Source organism: Halichondria panicea, chromosome 9, assembly GCF_963675165.1.
Source record: "Halichondria panicea chromosome 9, odHalPani1.1, whole genome shotgun sequence".
In the NCBI taxonomy this organism is placed as follows: Eukaryota; Metazoa; Porifera; class Demospongiae; order Suberitida; family Halichondriidae; genus Halichondria; species Halichondria panicea.
The window spans coordinates 735,614-762,200 of record NC_087385.1 but is presented as its reverse complement, the minus strand read 5'-3'; the positions used below and the strand labels follow the sequence as shown (position 1 = coordinate 762,200).

Sequence of the window (26,587 nt, the reverse complement as noted above, 5' to 3'; positions counted from 1 at the left end):
CATGGATATAAGCTGTACCTTAAATAATAACAGTTCATAAATGTTTGCAGTATAGTCCTTCAAAACTGCTTTAGTATACTTTTAGACACACCACGGGCCTTGACTTCCCACGACTTCATAGTAGTAAGGGCTATTCCTTCTTGTATAGCATTTACTATGCCTCGGTGCACATGCGCAAGCGAGGGATACGGTAGTGTGTTTGTGTGTCTGTCTGTGTAGACTGCTACAGCTGCTCAAGGATCAATGAAGTGCAAGTAAGAGTTTCTATAGGCTTCTAGTCATGTTTTCAATTTGTGGATTTGCAAAATAATGCTTTGTTCTTGAGTTATGCCTAGTTTTGCTTACTTGGAATGCCATTGCAGCCTTTTCAGAAGAGCACGTAGCCAAACTTGTTTACCGAGTGTTACTACTCTACTTAGTAGTTAGCTCTGCACTAGAACGCTAGCTATTGGTAGCTGCAAGAGTGAGAAGAGAGCTGCAAGGTTCTGCTGATGGCAGCCATTAATTTAGACTTGAACTTTTGACATCAATGGTTTTTAACAACAATCATGGTCGATAATTACCCAGTCTTGCAGCAAATTTATTACGCAAAAATGTTCATCATGTGTATAAATTAGCTATTAGTAGCTTCATCAGCACCTGCGGTGCTTTCATTTGTTTAGTGATAGTGGCTGAGTTGCTTAGTCGACCTTTTAGAGCTAGATTTTCTTTACTTTTTTCGTGATCAATTTCACCATTTCTATGTACAGCACGTTGTATGGCAGTCAACAGGATTAATCCTTTGTACTTTTAGCCACGCCCTATAACACGGAGTGTTTCACGCAAACATTTTCGTTTCCAATCCCTCCTACTGTTCTATCTATGGTTCAACCCATTTTCGACCAATAACATGATTAAACCAAAGATGGTACTAGTCACGTGATGTTAGCCTATAATTATAATATGTTTCCTACGTGTTACATTATTATTTAACCTCTGAACTCGTGTGAACTAAACACTTTATGTCTTGTCTCTTCAGAACACTGCTGGTGACGACCATAGTGACAAGGTAAGTATAAATACTCACAAATGTGTGGTAATCTACTCTCTAGACTGCAAGCACTGTAGAATGGCAGCTCTATCCACACATTGTAAGACCTGTGTACCCTGTAATGTTATCATCACCTAATCTCAGCATTACTAAACTGTTGCCATCATATTCAATTAAACGTGAGGGGGGTTGTAGTTGAACATCTTTTAACAGCCATTACTTTCCTACCGTTAATCCAATGTCAAACATTGTATGATTTTCTGAAAACTTAGAAAGAGGCCTTTTAAATGATCAATCCAAAATTTAGATGGGGCCATAATGTGTCATTTTTTGGCCTTGGACCATGGGCAAAAAATTGGCAAATTGGATCCATGGTGTGGTCAAATTGGCAAATACCTTTATCTTCACATCTTGCAGCAGCTGGATCACACCGACTACAGGAGAGTCGACTGTGACCTGTTTGTGGAGAAGAACATCAGTTTAAGGGAGGCTTTGTGTGGCTTCACTTACACTCTGTACCCCCTGGACGGGAGGAACGTGGGTGTGTCCAGGTCACCAGGAGCAGTGCTGTCACCAGGTGAGTAGGTGGCTGGTAGGAGGAGGATTGTGTATAGGGCTGCCTTTGAGAGGAGTGTACATACAAGCTATTATAGTGTGTCCCAGCCTTACAAGCTGAGGGGACATGTGTTAGGGTTAGGTACCTTAGGACTGTTGATCTGGCAGCTTTAACAAGACAGCCATTACTTCTGCTATTTACTTAATTAACCAAAGCAACTGAATTGAAAGTGATAGCTAAGAGTACCAGTGTGAAGGAGGGAGGTTCATTGATAGCATGGCTATCTTATATATAGTGACATCCTTCTTGTTCTTCAATAGACTGTAGAGGAGGTGTGGCCAAATTGGCAAATACCGTATAGCGGATATTTCAAGGGTATATCAAGGATCTACCGCGAACATTTATTCCCACGAATTTAATATCGCACGCATACACGCTGCAGAAAGACTGCTATTCTGAATTCCCGAAAACCTTTCTAACGGTCAATCTGCGAAAGTGTATACCCTCGAAATATACCCGCTATACGGTAGTTTTATCACTCAAATATGAACTTTGATGATATCATGTTAGAGAAGAAGCTCTTTCAGATGCTTAGTTCCCAAATTTGGAACGGGTCATAATTAGGGTTAGGTATAGGACTTTTGATCTTGTTATTTCTATTTTCACTTCATGTGTATGTATTTATAGTCTTGTGGTCATGTGCAATACTAACAGTGGTTGTGTTGTGTGGGCAGTATTGTACGTAGGTACATGTACAGTTGCTAAAAAACTACGAAAATTAACTCTGTCAATCTAATTACAACATACTGAAAGTAGTATCAATTGAGTTTACAATATGTGTATGTACTTGTACAGTACTGTGTGTGTGTGTGTGTGTGTGTGTGTACATGTACAGTACTGTGTATGTGTGTGTGTGTGTGTGTGTGTGTGTGTGTGTGTGTGTGTGTGTGTGTGTGTGTGTGTGTGTGTGTGTGTGTGGGTGTGTGTGTGTGTGTGTGTGTGTGTGTGTGTGTGTGTGTGTGTGTGTGGGTGTGGGTGTGGGTGTGTGTGTGTGTGTGTGTGTGTGTGTGTGTGTGCGTGCGTGCGTGTTGTCCAGGGTCTGGAGGGTGAGGGGATGCCAGTGTTCAGGAGGCCTCATGTCAAGGGCAACCAGTTCACCATCCAATTCCCTGACTCTGGTTTCCTGGAGGAGAGTCAACTAAAGGTATGCAGTGGCTATAATCATGTGATATGTGTGTGCAGTGTAGGCAGCCTCTCAATACACAGGCCTCCACTGTATACATGCAATATCTTTATGCTGTACCACCTTGTCTTCTATAATTAAGGTGTCTTTGTGAAGTAGTTGGTATACTGATCCAATACACAGGCCCCCACTGTATAGCAATGTACTCTACCCCCCCCCCCCACACACACACACACCCACACACACACACACACACACCACACACACACACACACACACACACACACACACACACACACACACACAGTGACACACCCACACACACACAGGAGTTGGAGTGTCTCCTGTCCACAGGACCTGGCCCCACCAGCACTGGACCCAGAGGCAGAGGAAGTGGATATGATAGAGAGTGAGGGGACGAGGGGAGTGGGCGGGGCACAAGGGGGTGGAGCCATATACGATGAAGATGAGGAGGATGAAGGAGTGGGCGGGGCACAGAGGGTGGGCTGCTCTCAACAGTGACACTCTTAGGAACTCTATATTCACCGCTTTGATTGTATTTATGGACTGGTTTTGTGGTTACTGCTATTGTTCTAATTATGTGAATAACGTTTGCCCATACCACTCATCATAATTATTGTGAACGGTAATATTGATTAGCATGAGACTGAGATAAAGTCAATAGTAATCATCATAATAGGAGAGTGCAAACACACACTACAAAAGCCAAATTAAAGCTAAAAATAAAAATCATAAAGTAATTAAAATCAATATTCAATACTGTTATACAAAGAAGCTGCTAGATAGATAAGTGTTCACATTGTTCATAGTTAAAAGGGTGCTATTTTGTTCAGTTCCTCCATCACCTGTACCATGCTGGGTCGATGGCTGGGCTCTCTCTTAGTGCAGTGGAGTATCAGCTCGTACACTGCAGGACGCTGCCTCTGTACTTGGAGAATCATGTCTCGATAATGTTCAGCACTTGGGAATCGACTAGCGGTCACCTCACAGAGGACAATACCGTAGCTGTACACATCGATCTTGACAGACTGTCTCAGAGGTGGAGTGAGAGGATCAAAGGCTTGAGGGATGACTTCAGGAGGGGAGTAGATTATGGCCCCCTCTCCCATCGTATGAGCATGCTGCAGGAAGTTGGCTGAACCGAGGTCAGAGACCTTCCCCTTCCACTGGTGGTTGGGCATTCGCTGGAGGAGGACGTTGGGAGCACTCACATCACGGTGGATGATGGGATCGTAGCGCTGGTGCAGGTAGTTCAGAGCTAGGGCAATGTCCATGAAGATTGAGAGGCGGTTTCCTGGGTCCAGTTGATTCCTCTCGTACGCTTGTCGGAGATTCATGTCAAGAAGCTCGGTGATGATGAGAGGAGGGGACTGGTCAAACACTGCCCCAATGAACTGCACCAGGTTGGGGTGTCGTACTTCAGCCAAGAGCCTCATTTCTCTCTGGAGTCTCTCCAGATTGCGTGGGTTGACAATGGCAGCAAAGAGTCGCTTGACGGCCACCGTCACTGTTCCCTCCAGCACCTCCCCCCATCCTCCAGTGCCAATCGTTCTCATCGTGATTACTCTGCTGGCCGGAATCCTCCACACCTCTGTGTTGTGTGCTGCCAACTCTTTCGTCTTGCCTTCTAACTCCCTCTCTAGAGCTGTGATTCGAGCAGACAGGTCAGCTTCTCTTCTGTTGGCCTCAGCCAATTCTCGATCTTTCACTTGTAAAAGTAATTGTGTAGCTTGCTCTCTTTGCTCTGCCAGCTGTGCTCTTTCCTCCGCATCTCCATGACTACGGTTGGCCTCGGTCAATTCTCTAGCTTGTGTAGCTAATTCTCGATCTTTCTCTTGCAACTGTAGGTGGTGGTGACGTTGAGTGTCGTGCTCTCTCTGCTCTGCTGCTCGTAACTGTTGTTCCAGAGCCCTCACCCGATCTTGAGAGGAGTGGTCGCTGGTCTCACTGACTGATGAGGCACGAGCAGTTGCTTGTCTGATCCTCTTCTCTCTTAGTCGCTGGGCGGAGCCTCTGGTGTCGTTGTGGGCCACATCCACGAGAGCCCACTTCCCAGCCGAGGGTCCAACAACAAACGCTGAGGGTCCAGTCAACTCTGTAGGGGGGATTAAGGAACAAATGTAACAGTATATGCATTCAGAGTCATTGACACATGTATTGTGTGTACTTGTCTATCAGACAATAGTTGCCATGGCTACATGTACTAGTAGCTGCTCACCAAATCTTAGTATGGTGGTCTCAGCAATGGCATCTCCCCAAAAATCCCGCTGGCCTCCAAACACGAGGACCTCAGTGAGTCCTGGTCCCAGACTGGTGGCAGTGATGGAGTGGAAGTGACGTGGTGTCATTGACTCAGGAGGTGTCACCTGGAGGCACAAAAAATAATGCTCTGATAAATAAATGTTGAGTGTACAGTAGTACTGTGTATTCTGAACAGATCATCAGATAATCCATGTACTGTATGAAATAAATATAACATTACAACACGAGGAATCTCAAGGCTATGTGTTTTATATTACAGTGACCCTTTACCAAATTATGCCTCGAGGCTACGCGACCGTGTACGGAAGGGACTGTATGACTTTTATTACACGCTTGTAACCTTGACAACGTGATATAATACAGTAAAGGTGTGTGTACATAGCACAAGTATTTAACATCCTCCAAGACTTCAAAGTTATTTACTCTTGTAAATGAACGTCTTGTATCTCTTTATTACGTCCATTTATTACACGAACATTAACAGTTCATAATAAGTCACCTCTGTCCACTTGACAGTGTCAACATCCAGTATCCACATGTCCTCCAGTGTCTTGACGCCATAATCCATTCCTCCATGCACCAGTAGCTGAGGGTGGTCCTGGCCATAGTTGAGACAACAGGCAGCATGGCCAAACCTCTCCACTGGCCATGGCTCTCCCTGTACTGGCTTCACCATAGTGACCTCCTATACACACAGTGAACACACAGTATTGTGCATTTCAATGCGGCAGTATTAATTCCAACTCACCATGGTTTTGAAAAGGAACAGGTAGACTTCATTGAGCCTACCACGGCCAGATTGGACCCCTCCAAAGAGGACTGCCCTGTGCTGGTCCACCATGGTGAAGGTGAAGCCACTACAGGGAGGAGGTCTCTCTCCTCTGAGCTCAGGGGACGACCAGACACCTGGAAGTGGGGGTGGGGCAATTTAGAGAATGGTACAATGTTACATCATCCTTATAACATTGATTGATATGAAAGTGAACATGGTTTCCTATGTGAGTGAGGGTGGGACTCCGCCCACCAGTATAGATACCCTATAAGTGTGTGCAATGAAAACATACAGCGAATGTGCACATTGACAAAAGTTACCATTTTGTGTGTCAAAAAAATGGAACTCGTTTGTCTGTCCAATTCCATCAGACAGTCCACTCTTGGTGAATGTTGATCCTGGTTGTGTGGGGCCCTCAATACCTTCTCCTCCAAAGCAGCACAGAGTTCTCTCATTCACACGGACAAGTCCACAGAAAGCCTTTTTCATAGGCTGACTACCAGAGGTTTGAAATTTGGTGCACTGGAGAGTGTCCAGATCAAGCTTGCTCATGTCATTGACGTAAGAAGACCCACCTAGACCACCAAAGGTGTACAGACAACGACCTACACCAACAGAGCAACCACTCCGCTCTCCAGGGGGTAGAGGTCCAGTGGTGGGCAAGAGGCTCCACAGCTCAGTGCTTGGATCATACACAGCAATGATGTTAGACCCCCGTCCTGGACCATAACCCCTCCACATGTAATGGTGTCCGTCAACTGCAGAGAATTGACCCCAACGAGGTGGTGGTTCAACTGATGGTTCAACTGGTGGTCGACCAAGAAAGGAGCGAACAGCTTTCAACATTAATTGTCTGCAGGAGTCGAGTAAGGACAGTGAGCAATATACATACACACATTGGCTATCTAAACACTGATATACAGATCACATGTATCATACACACTTATCTTATGTACACACTTCTCTAGCTAGTATCTCTGAACTCACCTCATGGAAGACACTTCACAGAATTTCTACAATGCCAGCAGCCCCACCCACTTTTAACAACTTTTCACACAACATAATTATTCTAGTGAGTGTAAGTGTAGTTCCCATGGTGATACAGGGGCGTAGCTACCATTGTTTCCTGTTTGCCCAGAAACCCCCCCCCCCCAGCAGTTGCGAGAAAATTGGGCAGGGCTCCCCTATAATTGAAATCAAGCAGCCCTGCCCATCTTTTCATGCATGTGGCTGCAAATCATGTCAATCAACGCATCAGAGATAGCACCGTGAATAGTTTCACTTTGGCTAGCTTTGTCTCAGCTAGCTAGCTACCTCAAACAAAGAAGACCAAGACTTAATTAATTAAGTTCTAGTATCAATCCTGCATGCTCCAGTATTCTCAGACTCGCTCTAAGCACAACTTTATTCAGGAAGGACACAATCTCAAATGTAATGGTGCTAGACTAGCAATACACAATTGACACCTGCCTTTTAGCTTCTCACAAACAACATGTAAAAGAACAATGAGCAGTATCAATCAGCCATAATCAAGAGGGTGTGGTACCGGAAGTGTGCGTGACCAAAAATTTCGCAGCGCTACCAAAGAAAACCCCTAGACTCGCAAGCCGTCACTGTTACTGCAACAGTGACGGCTTGCGAGTCTAGGAAACCCCTGCGTCAAAAGTGTGGCTACGCCCCTGTGATGACAGTGTGTACGAGGTCCTGTAGCTTATGAGACATGCCCAGTACTGCACCCTCACAATACAGACACAGCTTCTGTAAGAGGAGCCACTCAAACAGTTAGTGTATTAGTGGTCTCACTTACTTGAGCATGTGCTTTGTGATTGTCGTTCTTTAGTTTGAATCTCTGAGCAATATAATCGACCGTCCGTCCAACACACCACTCCTATTCATTGTGTGTATTAGGTTCATGTACTTTGTTATGACATGTAATATAATAATCATATAATACAGTGGAACTTAACAACCATCCTGCAGAAAGACCAACAGCAGATATAAATAAAAGGTCAAGTACCCAGTACAAAACAACCCCTCAACAAAGGACACCTCTGTATACAGTAGAACCTCGATTATCCGGCCCTCGATTATCCGGAACCTCGATTATCCGGCTTGGCAGTTTTCTGTTTAATCAGATTACATAATTCAGAAAATGGGCGTGTCCCTCAAATGCGCATGCGCATTGCAGCTGTTACCATGGAGACATGCCTGCTTTTCTTTTGTGCATGCGCAGACAACATGTGGCACTGCTGTTCATCAATAAAGTGGGTGGATCAAGGCGTGGTTTATCTATTCGATTATCCGGCATATTCACTTATCCGGCCTGCTTCTGGAACCAAGGTGTCCGGATAATCGAGGTTCTACTGTAATGGCCAATATCTTATCCCCCAATGTTACAAGGTTCCACTGTATGGTATGGTATGCATTATACACTCCAGTGCATAAAGTGTTTCCCCGGGTGGTCACCTTGGAGACAAACATGGAGGTGTTAGGGAGTCCACTAGTCCTTGGCAGCTCCACTTCAAAATACACTCTGTCCACCTACAAAAGGGAGCACAATTCTCCAGTGAATACTGAGCATAATGCAGTAGTGAATAAGCAGCCACTTAACAGGACGATGGTCCAAGCTCTAGCTAACCTCCCCAGCAACCACTCCACTGCATACTTGTGGTATGGAGTCCAGACCAACTGCTCTCATTTTTAACTTCATCAAAGCAACTTTTCCACTCGTGTGTTTGGATGAACTGCCACCTTTCACCCCACCTGGCCAGTCAAAGAGTGCACACACATTGTTCAATAGTACACAGAATATAGACATCCTATGAAGCGTGTACAAGTAGACTCAACAGTTAAAGTAGCTGAGATTAAGAGTGGTAGGGAACTAGAATAAAGAATGGAGTACTAAATTGCTCATTATTACAGGCTCAGTGTTGAGTACACCACACTGTTTGCATGCTCACTTGTTCCAGTTGCTTTGGCAGGTTGTCCCAGTGGCCTCCCCCTCACGGTCCTAGTAGAGTGTTGCTCGGCTACTATCAGTGCAGGGCAGCTGTGGTCCTCCTGGTGTCTGTGCTGGATGCAATACGACTGCTCACAAGACTCACACACCACACTAGTCACATGACGCTTCTTGCACGAGGGGAGGGAACAGTGGAAGAGAAACTATGGACACACGTTCAGTGCATGCCGGGGAGGGAGATGTATAATTACATTATTATGAGTTTGTCATCTAATTGTGTAAATGATTACCTCTTGTTTCTCAGGCAATGTGGATATAATATTTGTGTCGATGTGCTCATAGTTGTGAGAGGAGGGGACTCGATGATATTTACTGTGGCAAAACCAACAAAATTAATATGTAAATCGTAAAATGGTAGCTAGATCTCTACTTACCAAAATGTTTGATGACAGAGGTCGCACACAAATGGAAGGAAATCTGAAAATGAGTAGTTAATTTATACACAAAAATATTAATTTGCATACCTAATCTGTTGCATTGAGGGAAAAAACAGTGTTCCCCAACATCAACTTCCATTCCAGTCTCTTGGTGTGACGTCATAAACGTCATCAACCGCATATTTTTAATTGGCAATCTTAGCTCTGGATAAGCTAATGAAGAAACCTTTGATCTCTGCAAAGCGATAAACAGTTCATGAATTTTGTGCCTCAAGAGTCGTCTACCCAAATAGGGCTGTCTGGTCAAGCTAGCTCTGAGACTAGACTATCTGCCTGTTTAGGTAACAATAATAAACTATTAACAGTTATAACAAGTGTACAACCAGCTAGCTATGTGTGCTCACCTACTGTGCAGAATTGTGTGTTGTGCATGAGAGCCTTGTATCTAGATACTATAGCCTCAACTATACAGTTACTATAGAGCTGCACACACGACATGAATCAAGAGTTTATTGCTATTAAGTACAGATAACTAGGTCTCCCAAAGATTATGAATTGTTGAGACTGTGTGTTGTGGTTAAATTCCAAGGCAAGTGTTAGTCCTAGATTGTACACAGCTAGTCTTGATAGCTCCACTGCACAACATAGCCGTACTGTTGTGTGTCCTATATATAAACTGCATTAACGTATATACCGTTGTCTCTATTACAGGCCTAGTGGCTGACGTATACAGATATGAAGCTATCAGAGATATTGCAAGCGTTTCATGGCCTCAAGGCGTGCGATCGTGTGGACCTCATCTGTCGAATGCTACGTCACTGTCTGGCATTTGAATCTCGATTCCTCGGTACCGTATTATTAGACGCCTCTAAAGAGCATTACAAATCGCAAGTGAATAAAATTGAGATACATGCCAACAGAGTGAGCTACTACAAGCCCTTCCAAGAGTCAGGCCTCTCTCACCAAGTATATGTCTCAAACTGTGCAGTTCTCTGTCTGTTGTGCATTAGGATAATCGACCTGTGGCTGAGGTGGTATTCCAATTACTCAACGATAAGAAAGTGCTGACGTTTTTTGAGGATTGCAATGAGCTCAAAGTAAGAATGGACACTGTCAGTGTTTCAGTATAATCTCTAACTCCATTTGCATGAGGTGTTCATATTCATTATTAGCTGGTGTGGTGGGTATTGCTTCTATAGTGGTTGTTATGTATTACCTAGGATCACTCATGCCACCTACTCATTTGCTAAAAGCTCTTACTGTATACCAAGTTGTGGCAGATGTTTCCAATATTTGCTGTTTTAGTGGGTTTCGTTGATTAGAATAGCCATGCAGAGTGGTGACCTGGATTAGGGTGTGTTGATGTGCCTGCAAGGATCTGCGGGTATTTCAATGTTGTACCAACAATCACATACTCACTAACTGTATGCCTGAGCACGTCATGACCAGCTAAAGCAATACACAGCTATACAAGTGTGTGTCCAGGTGCATGTACACTGCTCCTAATGGATGGCACATTGTCTGCACTCCAGTTATCAACTTGACTCACTTGTCTGTTGACTAGACTAATAGTTAACAGTATTCTCAGTCCAATGCTTATAATACTATATCTATTCGCCCTGTGTCTAGGTGCTGAAGGATTTCCGACTCCTCTACGTGATGGCTGTGAATCACCCTGCTCTCTCATTCAACCAGCGTCAGCTACTCATGTACACATACCTGCAACGAATGGACCTGCTCTTTATAGAGAAGTCAAAGTACTCTTTCTCTGGAAGCTTCTCAGGATCTGTGGAGGTAGGGCAGGGTGTCATACAGGGGGGGGAGGGGGGATATCCCCCCCTATAGCTCCTATTTCCCCCCCTTTCAACTATGACTGAGTGTCCATAGCTGCATGGGTATTGAAATAACAGTTAACTTTTTTTTAGCAACATTTTCTGGTTACTTTTCTCATTTCCCCCCTCTACTTCAAAATCCTGTATGACACCCTGTAGGGAATAGTATGGTTGTGAGTATATGAGTCCATCTCTCTCTAGAGTGTTGTCCATCTTGATTCCTGCAACTCATTAGTGCTAGTATGTCTGTGAGTATTGTAGAGAGCTTTATCACATGTGTAGCATCAATACAGCTGCTCTGTGTCATATCTTACCTCCCTCATAATTCCTGTCATTCATTGGATGGATATTGATGAGCCTCTTGTTACGGGGACCAACCCTCGAGATGGTTTTATTCAATCGCCATGTATTGACTCTACCGTTAGTTTTGCAATGGCCTGAAATCTGATAGTATAATTATAGTATATCATTATTAGGGAGATCGAATGTGTTGTATTGTATTGTGAGGTGGTGTGACTTGTGTTGTTGTTTGTTGCCTCCCTCCCTCCAGTGGCCCAGTTCATGCACGTGCTGAGACAGAGGATCCAGCTGGGGGCCACTGAGTCCATCTACCTCATGGTCAATGGCCTCACTCCCACCACCAGGTACACACATGCCAGGGGAATGCTATCTAGTGATCACACTAGTTGTGTACTGCATTGAAGCTGGTGTATACAATGTAGTTATTGGACACTTTATTAAAGGTTGTGTAATGAAGGCCTATATACATGTAGCCATTCTTGCAGCTTTGTTTACTAGGCTAGTAAAGCTTGAGACTATATTGAACCCTGTCAACATGTAAGAGGTCGTGTACAGCATCATTGTAGGCACTGTCTCAAGTACCTATGGTAGAATATACACTGCACTCCGTTCACTGTGGTACTGCATGTATACACACAACTTAGCCATTATTAAATGTCCTCTAATGACTGTGTACTTTGACCCCTCTGCATGTGTCCACACTAATGACTGTTCCCCTCCCTCCCTCCCTCCAGCTCGAGCATGTCTGTGATCTACCAGGAGCACAAGGATGAGGACGGGTTCGTGTCCATGGCCTACAGTGGAGAGAACAGTATGGGCTGAACTCAAGAGACACTATGAACTTGTTCCCCCTAACCCTGTGTGTGTGTGTGTGTGTGTGTGTGTCCACCTATTACATGTACAATGTGCACTGCTTATACTGACAATAAGAGTGTTATAGTCTGTACATTTGTCCATGTATTGAGATGATTATAATAATTACGTACATGACAAGAGGGGCTTTCCCTTCTAGCAGTTAAGTGGGTGTTGTTCAATCAATCAATCACAACTGTACACATGTTCAATAATTGTACAAATGAAAATAGAAAAAGCACAAAATAAGCATAATTAACGCTACAACAATGATTTAGTTTTATCTATCTCGTAGTTCATTCAACAGTTGTCGAGCGGTTGGTCGATTGTCTCTGTCTCTATGGATACAGCGACTGATGATGTCAGAGAACTGACGGTCTTGGATGGTGAGGAGTAAGCGCTCACGTCCGTCATCACTCGGAAACTGGCCAGAACACATCTCGATCAGGAGCACCCCCAGACTGAACATGTCCATCTTGGTTGACTGGAGGGACGGGTTACCGGCCTCAGGGGCAGCGTATACAGGACTCCCCGGATTCATCGTGTTTAACATTCGCTGTGTGTTCACAGAGCCATAGTCGGTGACCTTTGCCCTCCAGCGGCCATTGGGTAGAGGATTGAGGAGGATGTTTGCACTGCTGATGTCACGATGGATCACTGGGTCTGGCTGCATGAGGTGGAGATAGTTGAGGGCTTGACAGACCTGCACAGAGATGGAGAGGATGTGTTCACGTGAGATACGACCTCCCTCCAGCACCCTCCTCAGACTGGTGGCCATGAGCTCTGTCAGGATGATCATCTCCCCCTCCAGCGTGGCTCCTATGAACTGGACCAGGTGTGGGTGTCGCAGACGAGCCGCCATGTTCATCTCACGAATAAACACGTGTCGGTAATAGTCGGATCTGAGCTGCTCGTACAGTGTCTTGGCTGCCACCTCGATTCCTCGGAACTTGGCTACTTTGACGACCCCCCATCCTCCCCCACCAAGCTGTCTCTCTGTCATTGTGATCTCCTCGCGATGGACCACCCACTGAGTCTCCAGACCCTCTGCTCGCTCCTCTGCCAGCTGGACTCTCCTGTCTGACCTTTGGAGGTCTTCTTGAAGTCGTTCATTTTCAGCAATCAGTTCCTGGACTCTTCTCTCAGCATCAACACGACGATGGTTGGCCTCGTATGATTCTCGTTCTTTTATCGCCATTATCCCATCTTTTTCTTGCAACAATAGTTCAAAGCGATTTTGAGTAGCTTGCTCTCTTTGCTCTGCCAGTTGTGCTCTTTCCTCGGCATCTCTAAGGCGACGGTTGGCCTCGGCCAATTCTTCTTGGAAAATTTGTTGAGCTTCTCTGAGTTGTCTTTCTGCATCTCCATGACGACGGTTGGCCTCAGTTAATTCATGATCCTTCTCTTGCAACTGTAGTTGGTGGTGACGTTGAGTGTCGTGCTCTCTCTGCTCTGCTGCTTGTAACTGTTGTTCCAGAGCCCTCACCCGGTCTTGAGAGGAGTGATCGCTGGTCTCACTGACTGATGAGGCACGAGCAGTTGCTTGTCTGATCCTCTTCTCACTCAGTCGCTGGGCGGAGCCTCTAGTGTCGTTGTGGGCCACATCCACGAGAGCCCACTTCCCAGCCGAGGGTCCAGCAACAGACGCTGAGGGTCCAGTCAACTCTGTGGGGGCATTAAGGAACAAATGTAACAGTATATGCATTCAGAGTCATTGACACATGTATTGTGTGTACTTGTCTATCAGACAATAGTTGCCATGGCTACATGTACTAGTAGCTGCTCACCAAATCTCAGAATGGTAGTCTCAGAAACAGGTGTATATAGTGTATATAGTGGCCACTGCACACTGCCTCCAAACACGAGGACCTCAGTGAGTCCTGGTCCCAGACTGGTGGCAGTGATGGAGTGGTAGAAACGTGGTGTCATTGACTCAGGAAGTGTCACCTGGAGGCACAAAAAATAATGCTCTGATAAATAAATGTTGAGTGTACAGTAGTACTGTGTATTCTGAACAGATCATCAGATAATCCATGTACTGTATGAAATAAATATAACATTACAACACGAGGAATCTCAAGGCTATGTGTTTTATATTACAGTGACCCTTTACCAAATTATGCCTCGAGGCTACGCGACCGTGTACGGAAGGGACTGTATGACTTTTATTACACGCTTGTAACCTTGACAACGTGATATAATACAGTAAAGGTGTGTGTACATAGCACAAGTATTTAACATCCTCCTAGACTTCAAAGTTATTTACTCTTGTAAATGAACGTCTCGTATCTCTTTATTACGTCCATTTATTACACGTACACTAACAGTTCATAATAAGACAAGACTCACCTCTGACCACTGGACAGTGTCTACATCCAGTATCCACATGTCTCCCAGTGTCTTGTTGCCATCATCCACTCCTCCGTACACCAGTAGTTGAGGGTGGTCATGGCCATAGTTGAGACAACAGGCAGCATGGAATGACCTCTCCACTGGCCATGGCTCTCCCTGTACTGGCTTCACCTTAGTGACCTCCTACACACAGTGAACACACAGTATTGTGCATTTCAATGTGGCAGTACTAATTCCAACTCACCATGGTCTGGAAATCAAAAATGTAGATTTCATTAACCTCACCACGGCCAGGTTGGTACCCTCCAAAGAGGACTGCCCTGTGCTGGTCCACCATGGTGAAGGTGAAGTCACTACAGGGAGGAGGTATCTCTCCTCTGAGCTCAGGGGACGACCAGACACCTGGAAGTGGGGTTGGGGCAATTTAGAGAATGGTACAATGTTACATCATCCTTATAACATTGATTGATATGAAAGTGAACATGGTTTCCTATGTGAGTGAGGGTGGGACTCCGCCCACCAGTAGCTAGATACCCTATAAGTGTATGCAATGAAAACATACAGCGAATGTGCACATTGATAAAAGTTACCATTCTGCGTGTCAAAGAAATGGAACTCGTTTGTGTATCCACCAGTCTTGGTGAATGTTGATCCTGGTTGTGTGGTGCCCTCAATACCGAATCCTCCAAAGCAGCACAGAGTTCTCTCATTCACACGGACAAGTCCACAGCAAGCCTTTTTCATAGGCTGACTACCAGAGGTTTGAACTTTGGTCCACTGGAGAGTGTCCAGATCAAGCTTGCTCATGTCATTGAAGTAAGAAGACTCATCCTTACCACCAAAGGTGTACAGGCAACGACCTACACAAACAGAACAACCACCATTCTCTCCAGGGGGTAGAGGTCCAGTGGTGGGAAAGAGGCTCCACAGCTCAGTGCTTGGATCATACACAGCAATGATGTTAGACCCCCTCGGTCCTGGACTAACCCCCCTCCACAAGTAATGGTGTCCGTCAACCGCAGAGAATTGACTCCAACGAGGTGATGGTTCAACTGGAGCATCCATTACCTGCACAGGAGTGATCATGAGACAGTGTTTATGCCATCACACACACACACACACAATCATTGGTTGAGCCTGGACTGAGATTATGCTAGCTATAGGACCTAACCAGATCAACAACCATCACATGACTGACATGAACTCTGTATATCTCATAGTTTAACAGCAATGAGACACAGCATTTCAACTTACAAGTCATGGACAGTAGAACACTCCCTCAGAGATATCAGAGAGCTGCTATTGTTGTTGGAGTTCTCAGTGTTGATCTTGCATACCAGCCACGCCCCCACTATTGCAAAGGTTATGAGGAGAGCCCATGCACTCCCAAAATGGTTGGAGGAGGTGTAGAGATCTGAAGGTTGTCTAGCGCTGCAGGAGTAGGTGAGTGTAACTAGGAATACTAGGAATATTGCACATACAGCTTATACCCATAGGCCTGTCAATGGGCAATATTATAGGTCTAGGTCTAGTCTAGTTGCAGAGCATGTCGTACAATGTGTAAAGATTGCTCATGACAGTGTGTGTATTTATCATTGTGTAGAATGGAAACTACATTATGTTGCCTTAAAACTGATTAAGATGTACATGTAGGTATTACTGTACACTGTTAATTACCGTCACAGCATGACATGCCTACCATAATAGTCATCCATGTCTTCACTTCATTGAGATATCTTTGCTAACACGTAATCTGTTTTACTGTTTCCTTAATTTCCCTGTAGGTGGTCAGTCCCAGTTCTCTGTAGCTACCCTGGATGTGGACGGCATGGCTGGTCGCAATGAGGAGAGGATGAGACAATTGGACGCTATACTCAATGCTGGGACCCACACTGGCAGTAGTCGAGGCGTGGGAGGACGCAGTGGAGTGGGCGGGCCCAGTAGAAGTGTGAGGGGAGTGGAGCCGGGGGAGGACTCGGAATCAATCATCAGTAATTTCCTCAATCGTAGGGGACCGGGACGACCATCGCTGACACGAGGCTCAGAGATGAGTCTGGAGTGTGAGACTGCCTATACCAGAGACTGGGAACTCCAAGCAATTAATTGAGACTATAAACGTATGTACATGCATGTATGTTGTATCATTCAAATTAATGGTCCATCATTGAATAAAAATTCTCATTGTCCCATAATTATGTCAAAATTAATTAACTATTGTTGTTTAAATTTAAAACTTGTATATATGTGCTGAGAGAGTGGTACAAAATTCTACATGTACTTCATGAGGAATTAATGTCGGTCATGCATCGATAAAATAAATATTATGTGATAGAAATTGATTTGCACTAGCTGTATATATACATAAACTAGCAAGTTAGTTTGCAACAGTTTCTAAGCATGGTGTTCTTCTTGAGTAGCTTGGTGTAGCTGGAGGGAGCACACCATCGCTGCATGAACTTGGCAATGAACAGTGGCACGCAACTTGCTCCAGTCACAGCCAGCGTCTTCCACACAAAACCAAACGTCAGTAAGAAAGAGGAGTCTGCAGTATGTTGTGTGTGTGTGTGTGTGTGGGGGGGGGGTTCAATAATTGTAGAATATTAATTTTTAGCTAGCCAAAAACTCAGTTTCGAAAATTTCTAAACACTGACATGAAATACCATCAGCACCACCATACTATAGTATTTTTTTGATTACCAACTGCTCCTGATAATTATGCCTCAGGCAATCAGTACTTAAAAATGCGTAACAGTCACTGACAACGTTTCCGCTCACACACAGCTGCTAGAATTACAGACGTACGTATTAATGACTCTCACCAAAGTAATCCTTGAGGACAAAGAGAGAGAGGATATAAATGACGACAGACACGACCTCGGCCAGGACCATTAGGAAGTGCCATGTGCGTATCTTGAGTGCCACCATAAGTAGCTCTGTGAGTACGAGGGCTGTGAACGTGATGGACACAACGTGGATGAACTGCGACTCGAAGAGAAGAAATCCCACCAGCATTATCACACCACCTGTGTGTGTGTGTGTGTATGTGGGGTGTGGTGTGTGGGGGAGTGGGTGTTGGTAGGTGTGTCTATGACAGAGAGAGTTCTGTGAACGTTAAATTAAATGGGGCAAGAATACTGTAGGAAGCTTACTGTTGGTACTAAGGTTATGGCTGTTGAAAGATGTACAACGTACCACCATTATTAATTTTTATTAACAGTTCAGGGACGCTTTTAGCTGCCATAACTTGAATTCCGTGGATCTAATTTTCAGGATTTTCTCTGAAAGCTTAGAAGGAGTCCAAGCGGGTCTTCCTTGGTCTCGGAATCAGAATTCTGCTACATAGGAATGGGACAGTGATACATTTATAATACTTCAAATTACCGTTGTAAGTTTTCCGACAAAGCTGTGAATATCTTTTTGAGGTGGCTCTGCAAACACTGAGCCGTTGATGTCAAACAACTCCTGAGAAAACCATCACATGACTATCACATGACTAGGCCCGCTGATCACATGACCTACCTCATTGGAGGTCAAACCCTGACAAGTGGCCACCCTCAACTTCCAGTCTGTCTCTCCGTCTAATTGGTCCGTGCGTACGAAACATGTTCCAGACTTCTCAGTGGTTCGTAGGAGAATCAGATCAGCAGGCACACGCTGATTCTGGAATGGGAGGATTTCACTGATGGGTATGGGGTATGGGGTATAGGGTATTGGAATGTGTACCTTCTCTATGATGAGAATGTCAGAGACTCGTATTTGACTGGCTGTAGTGACCACTCTCCCTGCATGTGTTGGAGAGTGCAAATGAGAGTATATGGTAGTTTAGGATAAGAAGAGCTACACAAGTCTCAGTTGTTGAGCTCTGGTGGTGGTTTAAATTTCAGAAAACACATAGACTGGTAGATGAGAGTGTGGCATACACCATGAGTACAAATAAGCCTATGCACAAACTCTCAGTATATAGTGGTCGTACTCTGGCAGGGCAGTGTGCGTACAATATCTCGGTAGGGTTGTGTGTGTGTGTACCTTTGGGAGTCAGTTTGTGGTATCGTTGTGAGTTGATCTCCCTGTCCCTCCAATATCTCTTCAGGTCATCGTAGAACTCCCTCAGTGTTGTCACGGCAATCACAAAACACTGCAGGCCAGAACGTACATCAGACCATCATACAGAAATGTTTTAAATAAATCACGACAGAAAAGCCAATTCTTAGGCTATTAAAATTTCTCACTAATGGAGCCCAGTAGGTGTAGAGGTAGCCTACCCAGTTAGTCTACCCCCCTCACCAGTGGAGCCCAGTAGGTGTAGGAGGTAACCTACCCAGTTAGTCTACCCCCCTCACCAGTGGAGCCCAGTAGGTGTAGGAGGTAGCCTACCCAGTTAGTCTACCCCCCTCACCAGTGGAGCCCAGTAGGTGTAGAGGTAGCCTACCCAGTTAGTCTACCCCCCTCACCAGTGGAGCCCAGTAGGTGTAGAGGTAGCCTACCCAGTTAGTCTACCCCCCTCACCAGTGGAGCCCAGTAGGTGTAGAGGTAGCCTACCCAGTTAGTCTACCCCCCTCACTAGTGGAGCCCAGTAGGTGTAGAGGTAGCCTACCCAGTTAGTCTACCCCCCTCACCAGTGGAGCCCAGTAGGTGTAGAGGTAGCCTATCCAGTTAGTCTACCCCCCTCACCAGTGGAGCCCAGTAGGTGTAGAGGTAGCCTACCCAGTTAGTCTACCCCCCTCACCAGTGGAGCCCAGTAGGTGTAGAGGTAGCCTACCCAGTTAGTCTACCCCCCCTCACCAGTGGAGCCCAGTAGGTGTAGAGGTAGCCTATCCTGAGCTGAGGAATGAACTGAGTGAGAGCCACTACCAGGAAGTAAAGGTTCAGGAAGAACTTGAACTGCTCATACAAAATCTGTCATGAGAGGGAGAGAGAGAACACATATGACTTCAATTATTAGAGCTTCCAAAATCTTGTTTTTCACCTTTGGGAAGAAGGTCCACATGGTATACTTCTGATTGCATATCCTGTTGTGAGCGTACCTCTGATGGTTGTCCTGTGTAGCAAACAATAGTGATAGTTACACTGGGTACGAGTGACCACTCACAGTGTGGCTGAGACTGATGGTTCGTGACTGTGGTTGTTTCTTACGTCTACACACAGAGAGCAGTGAAGAGACACAGCTGCGGACACACACACACACACACACACACACACACACACACACACACACACACACACACACACACACACACACACACACACACACACACACACACACACACACACACACACACACACACACACACACACACACACACACACACACACACACACACACACACACACACACACACACACACACACACACACACACACACACACACACACACACACACACACACACACACACACACACACACACACACACACACACACACACACACACACACACACACACACACACACACACACACACACACACACTACTATCTATTTGATGCCTGTTGCTAATTCTAAGAACCAAAATTTGAGGTTAATGTTTGTTGTATGCTTGCTTCAGCTAGTTTAACCACATAGAAGAACCCACATTCCCCAATCACACTATCAACTACATGTACCACAAAACCTGACCCAGACAATACAGGGTTGTACTTTATACCTAAGCCCCCCTCAGAAGTTTTCTTTTAAAAGCCAACTTGAAGTATCACAGCAACCAATATCAAGTCCAAGTTAGAAGATAAGTCTTATAATTTATGTCAGCTTGACCTCAACGTTTTACAGCTTTACAATAATTATTCAGCATGGCCCCAATGTGAATAGATGTACAATAACTATTGGGTGTTATATAGCACTGTAGTTGCATGTGTATGTGACTGAATGCAACAGATGAATGGGGAGAGTTGGTGCACCATTAAAGACTCTTTAACCCATCATTCTCGGCTCTCCAGGCCGAGCATCTGTATGCTTTTCTGTTTCTGTCTGTTTCTGTGTTGTGTGTACCTTTAGTCAATTAAAGAAATCAGATCAGCATGACCACCCCCCAGTAACATACATGTGTACATAGATAACTAATTATGAGTACAGTACTGTAATCTATAAATATAGTAGGATGTGTAATAATGTAAAGTAATACTAAGGATAAAGAAAAGACACAGCGCTGACAGCATTTTTCTTAAAAAAGCACAGAAAGACACATACATGTAACAGGTCAAATTCTATCAATTACTATATCTACATGTACATATAATTACCCAAACCCCCTCCCCCTGGCCTCCCTTGAGAGTAGTTAAAACCAGCAGATTAGACCCAAAAAACACAATTCATGCAAGTAAAGACTAGATCACAAGAGTTGAAGGTAATAAAGTACAAATAAATAAAACTGCATATTATTGTAATAGTATAATAATAGTTAGAAGCATGAATATAAATAATAGCTAGCTAGCTTACCAGCTTGAAATTAGTTATTCCTGCAGCCATTCATGTCTCATAAGTTTAATTTGTAAATGCATTATAAGGAAATAGGAGAGGTGGTTACCCAATTCTACGGTCAGATAAGGCAGTTCCTCGCAATTTATTTTTTCGTTTCAACCCCTCCAACACACACGTGCTCCTTGAGTACGGGGCTGAGTCTGTGGCGTTGGGTCTATGCCCTCTGGCATTACGCCTTATGTGGCTGGGCCTCTCGTTTCGGGCTCAGTCGAGGAATCTGGTTTCGATATGAAGTCACTGCCCTTAGTTTATGTGGTCCACTTCTCACAACCCTAGGTTATTTAACTGAAATTTATTTAACTGAAAACCAATTAATTTGAAGAGACTGAATGGCTACTTGAATATCGGCTATATACATACTGAATTTCAACACTTAAATGTTTTCACAGCCATGAATAAACAAGCTAAAGAATTCCTAAAAGCCAAATCGGCTCAGTATCAGAAACTTCGCTCAGCTGTCTCTATCCTAGAGGAAAACATTCAAAGGCAAAACCAACTGAAATTAGGAGCGATCCCGGAAGAATTCATACCGAAACCTAACTTAACCTGCGAAAACGACACTTTCCATCAACAATTTCTATCAGAATACTCCCACATCTTCACAAAATATCTAGAAGCAGTAATAACCAGCAACAACCAGAGTTTGGCCCAAACAAAGACAGCACTAGAATCTCTTGTGAATGACACAGAACGAGATTTACTTAAATTTGAAATACGTGACACAGATATCCAAATACAATACAGAAAATTCCTAAAAGAAAACAAGATCCACGGACACGTCCCCACACCTGAGTTGCAAATCAGACTAAATAAAAAACATCGGCCGCCAAGGCTTTCTCTCGGTGCGAAACGCAATACTCGCAGAAAACGGTGTAGAGAAATATCTCAACACCCAATAGCCCAAAAAATTCCCAAAACATCACAAACTCCTTTTTTATGGGAAGGCCCCCAACCGAAACACAACCCACCAGGTGCGTCCACAATCTGAGCTCACTCACCCTCACCACTGCCGAATCACAATTACTAAATAAAGGCCTAAGCTTCGCACTCACCAAAAACTTATGTAGTACGGAACCCAAATTACAACTGTTACGAGAGTTTAACGAATACTCAAAGTCACTTAGAAGAATATACACTAACTCTATATATTATCGCACGCCGAAACCAGTAAAAAGTGGTATACCCACAACGACAGAAAAAGTACATAGACCAATGCGATTCCTACCAACAACCACATACTCTTCTTTTAATGATACATACAATAGTGGATACAGAAATGTCGAACAATACATTTCCGTCACAAAAGATAATATCAATGACCAGTTACACGAAATCTTCAAGCCCAAAACAAATGTCACACTCGCAGAATCTCTAGCACTACAAAAATTCAAAAAACAAAAAAATCGAGTCACCATTAAGCCAGCAGATAAGAACTTAGGCGTAGTTGTAATGGACACCACAGACTACGTCCAACAATGCCTCCTAATCTTACTAGACGATAAGGTATATAAAAGAACCGCCGAGTATCCCACCACCAAAATCACCAACCAACTCCAAGAAGTTCTGTCAAAATACCATACCACACTCACTAGTACGGATAAGCGGCTAAAACGATTCGTTCTCCCCAATAAAGACATTTTCCAAATTCCACAATTTTACGGCATTCCGAAAATTCATAAACAATTCAAAAAACTGCCACCAGTCAGACCCATAGTTGCAAACTGTAATTCTCCACTAACGCCAGCTAGTAAGCTCTTAGATCATGTGCTTCAACCCCTAGCTCAAACGTATGAAGATTACCTACAAAATTCCGCTTGTTTGTCACTAATTCTAGAAGACTTACAAATTCCCGACAATGCGCTATTAGTAGCAATTGACGTCAACTCATTGTATCCCTCCATTCCTCAAGAGGAATGTCTGCAGATAATATACACCGAAATGTTAAGTCATAGGTACACGTTGCTGCTAGACCCAAATCTAATCATCCAACTCCTACAAATATGCGTTAATCACAATTATTTCGAGTTTGGACCAGTTACATTCCAACAAATACAAGGTACAGCAATGGGAGCCCCGTTCTCACCCACCATCGCTAACATATTCATGTCGGTAATCATCAGAAGATTTTTAGAAAAACAACCAGCTAAACCTCTCCTGATTAAAAGATACATAGATGACATTTTTATAGTGTGGCAGCATGATGAAAACTCGCTAATCAGCTTCCTATCCGAACTCAATGTATCCCACCAAAAATTAAGTTACAAATACTCCTACTCATCTCAACAAGTCTCGTTTCTAGATATGACAATTTACAAAGGTCCCCACTTCCACAAATCCCGAAAACTAGACACAAAAACCTTCCAAAAACAACAAAATCTCTACCAGTACCTACATTATACATCAAACCATCCGAAACACATCTTCAAATCCATCATCACCGGAGAATGTACCAGACTTGTGCGCACAAACACCACCATCCAGGAGTTTCAAACCATGACTCAGCTCCTTAGCATACGCCTTAAAAAACGAGACTATCCCCAAACCCTCATTGACAAAACCATCAATTCCGTGTCATATGAGAGAAGACCTCAGTTACTTCGGAAAATGAAAAAACCTCCTGCCAGAGTAAGACCGCCCATTTTCAAATGCCTCTCGCCTCCAAATTTCCAATTACTAAAAAGCGTCACACTACAGCACTACAAAGGCTTACTATTACCCAGTCCCAGAATAATCAATCTGAAACATCAAAATCTCGGTAAAGAACTCGTTAGGGCCAAAATCAGTTTAAACGAAGAACAAACGCTCAGAATTGAAGTAACCTTTGATCAAGTCCACCAACACACAATTACAAGAAGCGTTCCCACTCTCACACAACACACTCGAATAAGTAAGTGTATGAAACCGAGCTGTGCAACATGTCAACACCTAGTATGTAATAGATTTTTCAGATCATCGAAATCAGAAAAAACGTATCCAATCAGACACCAATTTTCCTGCAATTCAAGATATCTCATATATCTAATTACATGCTCACATTGCAAGAAACAGTATGTGGGTTACACCACTCAAACGCTTCGAACTAGAATCAATCATCATCGTAGCAATATTTTCAACAAAGTAAGAACGTATATAAGCAACCACTTCAACTTTACCGATCACTCTGTCAGAAACCTGAAAGTACAGTGTATTGACGCAGCAACGTCCTTCACAGAACTCCAAGCTTTAGAACACTACTGGATAGCTACACTTAGAACAATTATTCCACATGGACTAAATGTATTATCATAATGTATCCACGTGTTTTTAATTAAGTCACATGACTTGCAGTAAATACACCTCGATCCATTTAAAAAGATAGCTGTGCAAAATCTAAAACAGATACTGAGATTGCGCATGCGCGTACCGTTCCCCATGTAGGGGATTGGGACCTTTACCCACAAGGGTGGGGTCCCAATCCCCCACCCTTGTGGGTAAAGTCACACACACACACACACACACACACACACACACACACACACACACACACACACACACACACACACACACACTACTATCTATTTGATGCCTGTTGCTAATTCTAAGAACCAAAATTTGAGGTTAATGTTTGTTGTATGCTTGCTTCAGCTAGTTTAACCACATAGAAGAACCCACATTCCCCAATCACACTATCAACTACATGTACCACAAAACCTGACCCAGACAATACAGGGTTGTACTTTATACCTAAGCCCCCCTCAGAAGTTTTCTTTTAAAAGCCAACTTGAAGTATCACAGCAACCAATATCAAGTCCAAGTTAGAAGATAAGTCTTATAATTTATGTCAGCTTGACCTCAACGTTTTACAGCTTTACAATAATTATTCAGCATGGCCCCAATGTGAATAGATGTACAATAACTATTGGGTGTTATATAGCACTGTAGTTGCATGTGTATGTGACTGAATGCAACAGATGAATGGGGAGAGTTGGTGCACCATTAAAGACTCTTTAACCCATCATTCTCGGCTCTCCAGGCCGAGCATCTGTATGCTTTTCTGTTTCTGTCTGTTTCTGTGTTGTGTGTACCTTTAGTCAATTAAAGAAATCAGATCAGCATGACCACCCCCCAGTAACATACATGTGTACATAGATAACTAATTATGAGTACAGTACTGTAATCTATAAATATAGTAGGATGTGTAATAATGTAAAGTAATACTAAGGATAAAGAAAAGACACAGCGCTGACAGCATTTTTCTTAAAAAAGCACAGAAAGACACATACATGTAACAGGTCAAATTCTATCAATTACTATATCTACATGTACATATAATTACCCAAACCCCCTCCCCCTGGCCTCCCTTGAGAGTAGTTAAAACCAGCAGATTAGACCCAAAAAACACAATTCATGCAAGTAAAGACTAGATCACAAGAGTTGAAGGTAATAAAGTACAAATAAATAAAACTGCATATTATTGTAATAGTATAATAATAGTTAGAAGCATGAATATAAATAATAGCTAGCTAGCTTACCAGCTTGAAATTAGTTATTCCTGCAGCCATTCATGTCTCATAAGTTTAATTTGTAAATGCATTATAAGGAAATAGGAGAGGTGGTTACCCAATTCTACGGTCAGATAAGGCAGTTCCTCGCAATTTATTTTTTCGTTTCAACCCCTCCAACACACACACACACACACACACACACACACACACACACACACACACACACACACACACACACACACACACACACACACACACACACACACACACACACACACACACACACACACACACACACACACACACACACACACACACACACACACACACACACACACACACACACACACACACACACACACACACACACACACACACACACACACACACACACACACACACACACACACACACACACACACACACACACACACACACACACAATGATGACATAGTTACATAGTACTGTGCGGGAAATTTCAACACAGTATGTAGTAGTAGCAAGGGCTTGGTAGTAATTACTAGTATTCCTGTGAGCCCTGAAAAGCAACTTTATTGCTAAAATTAACTGTCCAATGTATCTACATGTACACGCACAGTTACTACCAAAAGTCTGAGTACGACGACCCATCCTCCGTTGAAGAGCAGGCTCACTAGTGTGGAGTGTGAGCGTATCCGTCGCTGCCATCTTGTGTGGCTTCCATCACCCTCCCACACAGTCTCCTCATCACTCCCGCCCACACCATCCTCACTCATGAGTGGCACCTCGTCAAGGTCCTTCACATCCAGCGCAGAGTATCTGGAGGTAGCAAAAAAGGAGACGTAACGGTATTCATACGGTACGGAAATATTCATTGGTGAGAAGTTACCTTACACCTCTGCCACGCCCCCTTGTAGTGTCTATGCCACGCCCATTCCTGCTCCAGGGGGATGGGAAACTCAGTGATGGAAGCTCATCTTCATCCATGGCTTAGCTTGCTTGTCGTCAGATCTAGCAGTCAAGTTAAGTCTAGTCTGCTGCAAATTATTTCATGATCCAAATAGAGCCCATAGTGCTGACACAGCAGAATAAT

General features: G+C 43.9%; 7 protein-coding genes across 13 annotated transcripts in view; 2 read left to right on the top strand and 5 right to left on the bottom strand.

The window, feature by feature from the left end:
- The window catches only part of LOC135340861 (uncharacterized), a 53,691-nt gene that overhangs the window by 1,101 nt on the left and 26,003 nt on the right, over positions 1-26,587 (top strand). For 2 of the 5 annotated variants that reach the window (XR_010396457.1, XR_010396456.1), the window contains 2 exons: positions 1,019-1,048; positions 1,448-1,849. Coding sequence is in view for 2 of the 5 variants with exons in the window: in XM_064537279.1 (XP_064393349.1) it covers positions 1,019-1,048; positions 1,448-1,607; positions 3,099-3,172 (264 nt within the window). In the remaining 3 variants the exon portion in view is untranslated. Of the gene's footprint in view, positions 1-788; positions 1,049-1,447; positions 1,850-3,098; positions 3,415-26,587 lie in introns of those variants that run through there. The other 3 variants (XM_064537280.1, XM_064537279.1, XR_010396458.1) reach the window with 3 other exon arrangements.
- Positions 3,443-6,945, bottom strand: LOC135340832 (uncharacterized). The gene is made up of 5 exons (XM_064537238.1): positions 6,145-6,945; positions 5,801-5,958; positions 5,552-5,737; positions 5,009-5,156; positions 3,443-4,885 (listed from the first exon to the last, which is right to left on the bottom strand). The coding sequence occupies exons 1-5, from the start codon at positions 6,668-6,670 to the stop codon at positions 3,600-3,602; spliced, it is 2,304 nt and encodes a 767-aa protein (XP_064393308.1). The 5' UTR covers positions 6,671-6,945; the 3' UTR covers positions 3,443-3,599.
- LOC135340856 (AN1-type zinc finger protein 1-like) lies at positions 7,460-9,385 on the bottom strand. 2 transcript variants are annotated; one of them, XM_064537269.1, is made up of 8 exons: positions 9,308-9,385; positions 9,218-9,260; positions 9,074-9,155; positions 8,785-8,986; positions 8,463-8,587; positions 8,291-8,365; positions 7,632-7,712; positions 7,460-7,582 (listed from the first exon to the last, which is right to left on the bottom strand). In XM_064537269.1, the coding sequence occupies exons 1-8, from the start codon at positions 9,381-9,383 to the stop codon at positions 7,496-7,498; spliced, it is 771 nt and encodes a 256-aa protein (XP_064393339.1). In that variant the 5' UTR covers positions 9,384-9,385; the 3' UTR covers positions 7,460-7,495. The 2 variants fall into 2 exon arrangements, with proteins under 2 accessions (XP_064393339.1, XP_064393341.1); XM_064537271.1 differs by having other exon boundaries at positions 8,490-8,587.
- LOC135340829 (uncharacterized) lies at positions 12,387-15,896 on the bottom strand. Its single transcript, XM_064537235.1, has 6 exons — positions 15,811-15,896; positions 15,147-15,624; positions 14,801-14,958; positions 14,554-14,739; positions 13,992-14,151; positions 12,387-13,869 (listed from the first exon to the last, which is right to left on the bottom strand). Exons 2-6 carry the CDS (start codon positions 15,619-15,621, stop codon positions 12,485-12,487), a joined length of 2,364 nt encoding a protein of 787 aa, XP_064393305.1. The 5' UTR covers positions 15,622-15,624; positions 15,811-15,896; the 3' UTR covers positions 12,387-12,484.
- Positions 16,721-17,679, bottom strand: LOC135340863 (probable phospholipid-transporting ATPase IIB). The gene is made up of 2 exons (XM_064537283.1): positions 17,376-17,679; positions 16,721-17,098 (listed from the first exon to the last, which is right to left on the bottom strand). The coding sequence occupies exons 1-2, from the start codon at positions 17,566-17,568 to the stop codon at positions 16,923-16,925; spliced, it is 369 nt and encodes a 122-aa protein (XP_064393353.1). The 5' UTR covers positions 17,569-17,679; the 3' UTR covers positions 16,721-16,922.
- LOC135340859 (probable phospholipid-transporting ATPase IIB) lies at positions 17,689-26,579 on the bottom strand. 2 transcript variants are annotated; one of them, XM_064537274.1, is made up of 10 exons: positions 26,384-26,579; positions 26,121-26,313; positions 19,646-19,721; positions 19,523-19,594; positions 19,339-19,452; positions 18,583-18,691; positions 18,280-18,338; positions 18,076-18,216; positions 17,938-18,018; positions 17,689-17,891 (listed from the first exon to the last, which is right to left on the bottom strand). In XM_064537274.1, exons 4-10 carry the CDS (start codon positions 19,541-19,543, stop codon positions 17,823-17,825), a joined length of 594 nt encoding a protein of 197 aa, XP_064393344.1. In that variant the 5' UTR covers positions 19,544-19,594; positions 19,646-19,721; positions 26,121-26,313; positions 26,384-26,579; the 3' UTR covers positions 17,689-17,822. The 2 variants fall into 2 exon arrangements, with proteins under 2 accessions (XP_064393344.1, XP_064393345.1); XM_064537275.1 differs by having other exon boundaries at positions 17,689-17,888; positions 26,384-26,578.
- LOC135340830 (uncharacterized) lies at positions 19,962-25,961 on the top strand. The gene has a single exon (XM_064537236.1). It carries the CDS (start codon positions 21,967-21,969, stop codon positions 24,316-24,318), a length of 2,352 nt encoding a protein of 783 aa, XP_064393306.1. The 5' UTR covers positions 19,962-21,966; the 3' UTR covers positions 24,319-25,961.